Raw genomic sequence first — 11,253 nt, forward strand, 5'->3', positions numbered from 1 at the left:
TGCAGTTCTTGTACATTCTCTTGGGTTTGCATGGTTCTTTTTCTCTGCCTCTAATTGCATCAGTGATAGCAGAGAAATGGAAACTTCTTCAACTATAAAAGGAGTTCCTGGTTGGTACAACTTGCTGCCATGTTCATCTGCTAACCAGAAGGTGGAAAGGTCTGGTTACTTTTGAAATTCCATCCAGTGAAAACCCGAAGAAGCACAGTCTACTCTGGTACATATGGCATCACCATGAACCGGCATCAAATATTGACAACTTTGGTTTTGTTAACAGAAGAGAACGAAAAACTATTCCCTGGGATGACTGTGTTATCCATCCAGAGTGGTTGTTAGGGTGGCTGGCTACTAGGGAAGAAAGAATGCAGTGGGAAGTCCTGGACTGTGAGAAGTAGATGTTGAACCCACAAAGCAGCAGCTTCAGAACCCAGGACTGAAACTTAAATCTATTTTTCGCAGACTCTAGAGGGCAAGTGTCTTTTATATCTTTACCAGTGAGTGAGCTTTTCTGAGGCTGTGACTGATGGCATTTCAGTACGTCTTTCATCAGTAAAGAAGTTTAAGATTTACCTTTATCGTATTTTAATTATTTATGCAAAATTAGCATAAGGCAAATGAAACAACTCTCTTATTGTCCTTGAGTTGGAACCAACTCCTAGTTGATCCTCCAAAGCATATTTTCCAGAGGCTGTGAGTTGCATGAGAGGAGATTGCTCAGCTTTTTCTTTCAGAGGTGCTGGTGGATTCCTGCTTTCAGAGAGACACCACTTTGGGGTTAGCAGCCTTAGGAACCGGGCCACTAGAGCTTAGGAATAGAATAAAGCATCATTTAATGCAAGTCTCTCTTTGCTAAGAAGTATTGATAGTTTAAAATACAGGTGCAAAACTACTCACATGAGGAACATGTCCTTCCTTTTACATAGAGGTCCCATTATAGAAGACTCAAAATAGCAGTCCTTTGGACAGTAAGCTGTCTCAAGCAGCCTATGCAATCCATATGATCTTTAAACATGAGTTTGCATGGACCTTGTAAATGGTGGCCACTGAGAACTGACCCTATAGGAATGATTTAATTCTTCAGTAATTTGGAGGAAATACTCCCTGAAAGACTTTGAGAGAAGCTGAATTACTTATTGTGATAATTTGTCCCCAAAGGTATCATAAATGTAAAAATTTAAAAATGCATAATGATGGAGAAAAAAAAGAGTGTGACATGAATAAACATATACCCAGCCACATTCAATGCAGTATTATTCAAAACAGCACAAAAAGATGGAAATAACTTAGATGGTCAGTGGATGAATGAATAAGCAAACTGTAGGACCAAAGGTAAGAAGGTAGAAAAATATATGCACTTATACATACATACGTCTTTTAAGTAGCCAGGAAATTAAAAGATGTATTGTCATGGGAAAGTCTGCTGTTAGGGACCTCTCCAAAGTACTGAAGAGCAATGGTGTCTCTCTGGAGACTAAGGTGTGTGTGATACAGGCCATGGTTATGCTTCAGAGAGTTGGACAATGACTAGGGAGGATAAAAGGAGAATTGATGCCTTTGAGCTGTGGTGCTGGAGAAGAGTATTGAGGGTACCATGGACTGCTAGGAAAACAAACAGATTCATCCTGGAAAGGGTTAAATCAGGCAGCTCCTTTGAGGCAAGGATTCTGATATATTTTAGACATGTTGTAAGGAGGGACCGGTCCTTGAAGAGGGACATCATGGTTGGTAGGGTGGAAGGACAGTACAGGAGGGGAAGGCCCTCTATGAGGTGGATTGATTCAGTGACTGGGATAATCGGGATGGGAATGTCAGAGACAGTGCGATTGGCACAGAGCAGAGTTTAGGGCTCTTCTACCTAGGGTTGCTATGAGTCGCAAGTGACTCGACGGCATGTAAAAACAACAACAATATACATACACAGTAAAATGTTTATATATGTATATAAATTCAAGCCTCCTGTTGCAATACTTAAGGATGTTTTGGGAAGAATATTAAATGATCCAGGAAACATTACAAGAAGACGGAAAGTGTATACAGCCACTGTACCAAAATGAACTGGCTGACACAGAAGAATTTCATGAAACAATGTATGATCAAGAATGTATGATGAAGGAGGAAATTCAAGCTGTTCTAAAGGAATTGGTAAAAAACAAGGCCTCAGGAATTGATGGCAAGCCAGTTTAAACAAACAGATGCTGCCCTGGATGCACTCATCAAACTGTGCCAAGAAATCTGAAGGAAAATCACCTAGCCAACTGACTAGAAGAGACCCGCATTTGTTCCCGTTTCAAAAATGTTTAAAAAGATGACCTGATAGAGTACAGAAATTATTTAGCAATACCATACTATAAAATGCAAGCAAAATCTTGCTGAAAATTATACAAAAATGACTGGAACAGCACATCAACAGAAAACTGCCAGATGTGCAAACTAGGTTTAGAACAGGTTGTGGCACTAGGGATATTATAGCCAATGTTAGATGGATCTTGGCTGAAAGCATAGAGTACCAGAGGATTGTCTATCTGTGTTTCCTTGACTGTGTAAATGAATATGATTGTGTGGATCACAACAACTGTGGCTAGCTCTGAAAAGAATGGGAATGCCAGAACATTTGATTGTGCTAATGCAAAACCTATACTTGGACCAGGAGACATATGTCAGAACAAATCAAGGAAATACTGCTGCATGGTTCAAAATCAGGAAAGATATACCCCAGGCACTCATCCTATCTCTTTATTTTTTCACTCTAAGTGCACAATAGATCATCCCAAAAGCTGGGCTGTATGAGGAGGAATGTAGTATCAGGATTGGAGGAAGACTTATCAACAACCTGCATTATGCAGATGACATAGTCTTGCTTTCCAGAACTGAAGAGGACCTGAGACATTTACTGCAGAAGGTCAAAAACTGCAGCCTTCAATATGGGTTGAAGCTCAGCATCAAGAATACAAAGATTCTCACCCCTGGACCAATTGGAAACATCATGATAGATGAAGAGATTGAGATTGCTAACAGCTTCCATATGCTTGACTCCACCATCAGCATTCTTAGTACCAGCAGCCAGGAAATCAAAAGATTAGTTGCTTTGGGAAAATCAGCTGTCAGAGTCCTCTCCTGAGTACCATAGAGCTATTATATCAGTCTGAAGACTAAGGTGTGCCTGATCCAGGCCATGGTCTTCACAGTTACTTGCTATGCATCAGAAAGCTGGACAGTGACTGAGGATGATAGAGTAAGAATTAATGCCTTCAAATTGTGGTGCTGGAGAAGAGTACTGAATATATTATGGACTGCAAGGAAAACAGACAATTTTTCCTGGTGAGGGTAAAACCAAGCTACTCCTTGGAGACAAGGCATGTTTCAAAGAGGGATCAGTCTTTGCAGAGGGACATCATGCTTGGAACGGTGGAGGGATAGCACAAGAGCGGAAGACCTTGGATGAGATGGATTGACTAAGTGTCTAGGATAATGGGGGTGGCTGTGTCAGAGGCAATGAGGTTGGCTCAAGATAGAGCAGGGTTCAGAGCTGTTGTACACATAAATGTATATATACAGAGTGCTTTGTAATATAGAAAATATAGAGATCAGTTTATATACTCAAAGTGAATCGTAATACAGATAAAAATGCCAATTTGGCTTCTCTAGTAGCCATGTCTGAAAGACAGTACTGTTATAGACTAAAAAGGAAAGTTTATTTTCTTTATCTGTTAGAAATTTTTACTTGCTTACACTTGAATTTATTAGTCTTGCTTTTGCTCACTGGTGAATTGTATGGCTTAGGATATAGATAGCTTCCATTCTCTCTCGAAGCACAAAAATGAGAGTCCATTGAAATAATATATTAGAAGTCAGTATTTTCTGCATCGTACTTGGTTTAGAGTTAAATTGAGCAGGAAGGCGAAACTGGATTACTATAATATTTTACAAAGTATCTTGAGTTTTTGATCAAGTAGAATGTATTTGGTACTTGCTATATGCTAAGGATGTTCGTTGCTATTGCCTTAAAAAAGTAAAACAACTCTTGCCTACTGAATATCCCATGGACTGAAGAAACCAAATAGATATGTCCTGGAAAGGGTGTAGCTAAGGGTTCCTTAGAGGCAAGGAGGACCAAGGTTCATCTTTCATACTTTGAACGTGTAGCAAGGTGAGGCTATTCCTTGAAGAGGGACATCATGCTTTGAAAGATGGAGGGTCAGCGAAGGAAAGGAAGACTCCCAATGAGATAGATTGACACTAACTTGAGCAACAGACTCTGGTTTCTCAGAGATGATGACAATGGCACAGGATAGGGTGGGTTTCAGGATGGCTGTGCATGGGGTCGCTATGAGTCATATACGACTCAATAGCGCTTAAAAACAACTACACCATTCATTTGGAAACTTCATAAGTCTTCTTGCTTTTTCCTTCTTGTGGCTCCTAATGATTTTCTCATCTTGATATTATCTTTTTGAGGATGCTAGGCAGATCCTTCTGCCTTGTTTAATGTCAGGTTCATCTTTGCCCAGTAACAAATCAACCAACTGTCATCTGGTTGAGTCCAGTTCAAGACAACCCTATTATCACTATTGCTGTTGTTGTCAAGTCTAATTTATTGTAACCCCACGTGACCATCCAATAGAGTTTCCACCTCACAGAGTTTCGTTGGATGGATGTGATCTTTATAGAAGGTCATCAAGTCTTTCTTCCATGGAGCAGCTGGCTGGGTTCAAAGTGCCAGCTGTTTGATTAACACTTAAGTATTTTAACTATTTTCACCATTAAGGAAAACTTACAAATTTTATGACTGATGAAGATTACTTTATCATGATAACTTTGAGAAAAATTAGAAGCAACTCTTCACCCTATACATGGTGAAAATTCAAGACTCTATTAGCAATTTTTTTAGTTTTTCTTAACAGGCTTTCTTCTTGGCTCTAGTTTAACTTTCTGTCATTGTTTTTGTTTCTTTTTTTTATCTTTTTTTTTTTTTCATTTTCCCTCCCCAGCCTCTGTGTTATGTTTTACACATCATTACAGACACATTTTGATATTCTTTAAAGAAAGCATATGTTGGTATGTTGTTGATTGCCACTGAGTCAAGCATGATGCAGAGCGACACTATGAACAAGAGACCTGAAGCCTTTCAGAGTCATGTTGTTTATTATTTGGATGCCACTCCTGCTTCCAAATGTGTCTTAAACTGGGAGCCCCACCAATCACTGTCCACCACGGGTAACTGTTAGGGCATTAGACACCCAATGGCACAAGATTCAGTATCACAGCAACCCCAGGTTACCTCAGTACAGCAAATTGACAGAAGAGTGTTGTACAACTTAAAAGAATATTCCTCCAAAATAAAATAACAACCAACTTTTGTGGAACACAAATAATAAATAGTTACAGACACTTGAGTATATAAAAGGTAAAGCTGAGGGAGAGGTGAATAAAGAAAATGAGGGCGATCTAATGTGAACAACAATGTATACAAACTTTGTAAGTAAACCAGTATGAAATAAACATTTTAAAAAAGATAAAGCTGAGAGGAGTTGATAAGGTGACAAGATCATTGAAGATAGTACATTTTGGATCCTCAACATCATGCATCTCCCTCTCTTGTGCTCACTCTTAAGACAAAATATCTTTCATTGTGAAAATACAAGAATTGGATTTTCTTTGTAGAAGTAATTCCCTTAGTGGCAATTCCTCATTTAGAACACACATGAGCACTGGTTCTATTATCTGTAACAAGGATGCCTTTCAGACTAAAAGGAACCAGGTGTTTATATATGTTGTTGTTGTTGTTTAATGCCGTCGAGTCGTAGACGACTCATAGGTGTTTATATATACATATTCTTTTTCTATTACATAAAATCATACATACAGGCTCCTCTTTGCCCCTTCCCATCCCATTATCTAAAAGTAGAGCATTAGTCTACTCATCCTTTTGTAAGCTGAAATAGTGTAAAGATGCAATTACCATTAATTTCTATATAAACTTTTTTGAACATTCTCGGACTCAAAATAATACCTACCAAATCATGCAAACAACACACAAATCCTATACTTACCAGCACAAAGGGCTGAGAGAATTCAAAGCCATGGCAGCTTGCTGCTGAGATGCGTATAGTTAGTGCGGAAGGAGCATGACAGCACCACTCTCCCTGCTCAGGAACCACACAGTCTCTTTAATGGTTTGCTGCAAAACAAACACTGAACACTAGTTTTGCTTTTTACCTTTTTGCATAAAAGCAAAAGTCCTTTTCATATGTCACTTGGTTAGTAAAAACAAATATTTACACAGCTCTATTAAAGCTGCACTACACTCCTGAAGATACACGGTTTGAGGCTACCAACTGCTCCATGAGAGAAGGATGGGCAATCCCCTCCCACGCGATTAACTGCCTCTGAAAACCTGCTGGAGGGTCAGCTATGGGTCGGTTCTGACTCAATGGTACACAACAACAACAATTCCAATCAAAGTGGAGTTTCAAAAAAGATAGCTGGTTAACAAGATGAATGTTGTTCTTAGGAATATAACCCATAGCAACCCTATAAATAAAAGATCTGAACTCTATCCTATGTCATCTGATCATCTCTGATATATTCTAACCCATTGCTTCACATGCTATATCAATCCACCTGGTTGAGGGTCTTCCTTTCTTTTCTTTACCCTTCACCTTTCCAAGCATCCGGTGATACATGGCCAAAATATGTGAGATGAAGCTTTGTAATTTTTGCCTCCAAGAAGCATTTTGTCTACACTTTGTCCAAGACGTATTTGTTTGTTCTTTTGCCAGTCTGTAGGATATTCAGTGCTCTTCTCCAACACCACAGCTCAAAGGCATCAGTTTTCTTCTGTCATCCTTATACATTAACCAGCTTTCAGATGTATAGCAAGTAATAGAAAAAGCATGGCCTGAATCACACATGCCTTAGTCCTCAAACTGACATCACTGTTCATCAATAATCTGGAGAGGTTCCTGACTGCAAAGTTTCCTAGTGAAAAAATTCTCCTGATTTTCTTCCTGATGGTACCAAGGATATTTTTTGTGGACCCAAGCAAGACGAAATCATTGACAACTTCAGTGTTTTATCTATCATGATGTTGCCTGTTGGTTCAGTACTAATAATTTTGTTTTCTTGACATTGAGATGAAATGCGTATTGGAGACTGTATTCTTTTTTCAGTTTAATTTTATTTATAGTGAAAAACATGTATGGGGATAGAAGGGGGTGAGGATGGGCAGGGATGAGTATTGAGGGTACCATGGACTGCTAGGAAAACAAACAGATTCATCCTGGAAAGGGTCAAACCAGGCAGCTCCTTGGAGGCAAGGATTCTGAGGCTCCGTCTAACATACTTTGAAAATGTTGTAAGGAGGGACTGGTCCTTGGAGAAGGACATCATGCTTGGTAGGATGGAGGGACAGTGCAGGAGGGGAAGGCCCTCTATGAGGTGGATTGATTCAGTGACTGGGGTAATTGGGATGGGAGTGTCAGAGATAGTGCGATTGGCACAGGACAGAGCAGAGTTTAGGGATGTCGTACATAGGGTCACTATGAGTTGCAAGCAACTCGATGGCACATAACAACAACAACAACACCCTAGGCAGTTTTCCCCAGAAACCTGAAGACTCTTCTCAGGAGTCAGACGGCATACCCCGAGGGCTGATGAAGGCTGTATTCTTTTATTTTCTTGCCACAGTGCTTTAAGTCCTCCTTATGTTCAGCAACCAAGGTTGTGTCGTCTGCATAACACAGGTTATTGATGAGTCCTCCTCTGATCTTTTTTAAATTTTTAAATTTTTAAAAAAATTTTATTATCTTGTGTTTGTGTATAGTCAAATTGGATCTGACTGGAACAGTAGGAGATTGTCCCTCTTTCTCCGGCAGAGCATCTCCTGGATTTGAACCAATCATCTCTGGGGTTGCAGTGCAGCTTCTTGCCCCTAGACCACCAGAGCTCGCCTCTTCCTCTGACCTTGGTGCCACATTCTTCTTCATAGATTCCAGTCCCTCAAATAATTTGCTTTCCATACCTATTCAGTCTGTATGATTAGCTAGATGGTGTACTTGGAGGAAATGAGGTAAATAAATGCATTTACATAATTCTCCCAATTTTCCTTTTATGTCTTTTAACAGTTTTTGAGGTATCTTCCTTTTATATCTATCTCTGTCTCTTCTCCTTTGTTAGATCATCGAGTGTAGGAACCAAGTTATATTCATCTCTGAGTGCTCATAAAGTCAAGTTACAGCTTTGTATACAGTAAGCAGTTTATAGATCTTTGTTGCAATTTGTACAGTAGTTGTTAATTGAATCATTGCTTTTGATGGGGAGAGGCCTAGATACACATGAGGAAGAAAATAAACCTTTATCTCAGTGCTTTAATGCAGCAGAGGAATTTTCCTTTGACCTGTGGTGATAGAGAAGAATATTGAATACCCCACGAACCGCCAAAAGAACAAACAAGCCTGCTTTGGAAGAAATGCAACCAGGGTGCTCTGTAAAGGCAAGGATGGTGAAATTTGGTCGCACATACTCTGGGCATAGGGTCAAGACCTTGGGGGAAAAAAGACATCATTCTGGGAAAGGTGGAGGGTCAGAGAAAGAGAGGAAGACCCTCAGCAACATGGATTGATGCAGTGACTGTAACCGTGGAGCGTGAGGACGGCATGGGGTAGGGCAAGGTTCAAAGAGGTTGTTCATAGGGCCGCTGTGAGTTGTAGTTGACTAGTTGGCACCTAGAAAAACAAGACAGAGGACTGAGAGGTGATAAAACAAATTGGCCAGCGTGTTCATTAGGGTTCTGGAATGACTTGATACATTCTAAGCAGGAAGATTGACTATAAAGCAAAGAAAGATATGTGTGCTTCATACAGTCGCTGAGGGATGAGGGACACTGGTTGAAGGAATCCTGATTCTGTAGCTATGTCATCTAGAACAAATGGTTTTTCATCTCACACATCCTAAGAAGAAAGAGAATGAAAATTATTCAGGCTCTTTTTTCCTGCCTTCCATGTTCATTTCCTTCTTTTTTTTGCTGCAGTCTTATTTTGCAGTTTTATCTTAATGAATTTATACCTTTTAAAACTTTCTATACTGATTCTTAGGACGAAAAGATGATATATGCATGTGGTCATATAGATTTACCTGGAAACCAAATTCAGGGTCAATGTTTGTATAATCCAAATAGGCTCCATCCACTAATATTGTATTTCCTCTCAATATCCCTTTTTTGTTGGAATTTATTTATGTAGACTTAGTGAGTCACTGAGGTTGAGAAATATGGGTAGAGGAGTATGTGTATATATATGGATTTGGAAAGAGTTAAAAACAAAATGAAAAAATAGGTACTGAACATTAGTTAAGACTCCCTCTGCTCTCACTTTAAATAAAACAAAGTTTGTTAAAATGGATTAAAATGTTGGAGGGATAAGCTGCCAACACATTGCTACCTGACCAGAAGGATTCTGGATGGGATGAACTACAATATATCAAAGAAAGAGAAATGTTCCTAATATCAATGTCTACCACAAGAAGCCCTAGTGGCATAGTGCATAATGTAATTGAATTGCCAGTGAAAGGTCAGTGGTTCAAATCCACCAGCCACTCCCCAGGAGAAAGATGAGCAGATTCCTTCTGTAGAGATTTATAGCCTTGGGTGACCATGAGTCAGAATTGACTAGGTGACAGAAGTGGGCTTGGCTTTTGGTTTTTCATTACTGCCACATACTTTAACCAGTGGCTTCAGTATTTTAGAGCTAATAGACCCCTTTGAGAATGTACAGGAAGCTATGTTCTCTCCTTGCTGGGATCAAGCAAAGGGAGTACAAAAATTATCTATGCAGATAAATACACTAAGCATTTTGCATCGTTTTGAAGGATTTATTATGTTCTGTGAACCTTGTTCACTGGCTCTCTCTGGGTCCCTAGACTCATGTCTGAATCTTCAAATAGAGTTTCCAGGCATGTGTAATAACTGACAACAGTCCAACAGGTAGGAAGTAAATAATCCTTCTGTTATAAAAAGGCCATATGTTATCATAAATTTATATGAACAATTTGTTACCTAGAAGGACCCTGTGACCACTTTGTTTTGTGTTTGGAAGATCTGGCAGTATCAAAGGCGTTTCTCCAATGATCTTTTCTCTTGTGTTTGTTTCCATCAGGAGAAATTTGAGGGACTATTCCGGACTTATGATGACTGTGTGACGTTCCAGCTATTTAAGAGTTTCAGACGTGTGCGAATAAACTTCAGCAATCCTAAATCTGCAGCACGGGCCAGGATAGAGCTTCATGAAACTCAGTTCAGAGGAAAGAAATTAAAGCTCTATTTTGCACAGGTAAGGGAACCAGAGTTGATCCTTTTGCCCTACATTATATTTTGCCTTTTTCCTTACAAAAAGAGACATTTCTATTTTCAGATTGGTTTATAATTTATAATTAGTTCATTGAGATATAGATCCAAAAGCTTTGTGGTTTAAAAGTAGACCTTGAGGGCTGGCAACCTGGGCTCTACCCTGGGTGTATTAAGCAACCTCATTGAAATTCTGTTTTCTCATCTTTAAAATGGGTTTGATAAGTGTACATTGTCAGAAGGATTAACTAGATTAAGGGCCTGGCATTCGGTAAGTGTATAATAAATCTCTGATGGGATTTACGTTACATGTAAAATTGTCAACCCAAAGGTTAGCAATTTTCACAAAGAAACATTCTTTGATGGTTATCTGGGTGAGAGGAGAGGAAAGGGGAAAGGAAAATCAAGGAGTAGATAATTGTTGTTATGTGCTGTGGGTCAGAAGCAAATCATTTGACTCTCCAGTGGGTTTTCAGAAGCCATTAATCTCAAGAGGGAAGATTGCCCACCTTTCTCTCTTGGAGCAGCTGGTGAATTTGAACCACCTGGCTTTAGATTGGCAGCATAACTCCTTATGCACTATGGCACCAAAATTCTATAATGGATAATGTTGTTGTTGTGTGTTGTCGAGTTGGAACTGACCCTCCAGTGAGTTTTCAGAAGCAGTTAATCACACGAGCGCAGATGTCCATCTTTCTTCCACAGAGCAACTGGTGGATTTGAGCTGTATACCTTTGGGTTGCCGGCACATCTCCTTATCGTTAGACCACCACAGCTCCCTAGATAATAGACACATAATAAGATGGGTGAAGGGAGAGGTAATACACAATAAAAGGATGATCAATAGAATATCATTAGAGAAAGGGAAGACAGAAAAATATACAAGTGGAAGGAGTGTGGTTGCAATAATATAT

General features: G+C 39.4%; 1 protein-coding gene across 2 annotated transcripts in view; it reads left to right on the forward strand.

Moving 5' to 3' along the window:
- The window catches only part of RCAN2 (regulator of calcineurin 2), a 387,361-nt gene that overhangs the window by 332,151 nt on the left and 43,957 nt on the right, over positions 1 to 11,253 (forward strand). For both annotated transcript variants that reach the window (XM_006881930.1, XM_006881931.1), the window contains exon 2: positions 10,152 to 10,325. In XM_006881930.1, the coding sequence (XP_006881992.1) occupies positions 10,152 to 10,325 (174 nt within the window). The remainder of the gene's footprint in view (positions 1 to 10,151; positions 10,326 to 11,253) is intronic.

The sequence above is a fragment of the Elephantulus edwardii genome, unplaced genomic scaffold (assembly GCF_000299155.1).
Source record: "Elephantulus edwardii isolate Elephantulus edwardi_28Jun2011 unplaced genomic scaffold, EleEdw1.0 scaffold00017, whole genome shotgun sequence".
In the NCBI taxonomy this organism is placed as follows: Eukaryota; Metazoa; Chordata; class Mammalia; order Macroscelidea; family Macroscelididae; genus Elephantulus; species Elephantulus edwardii.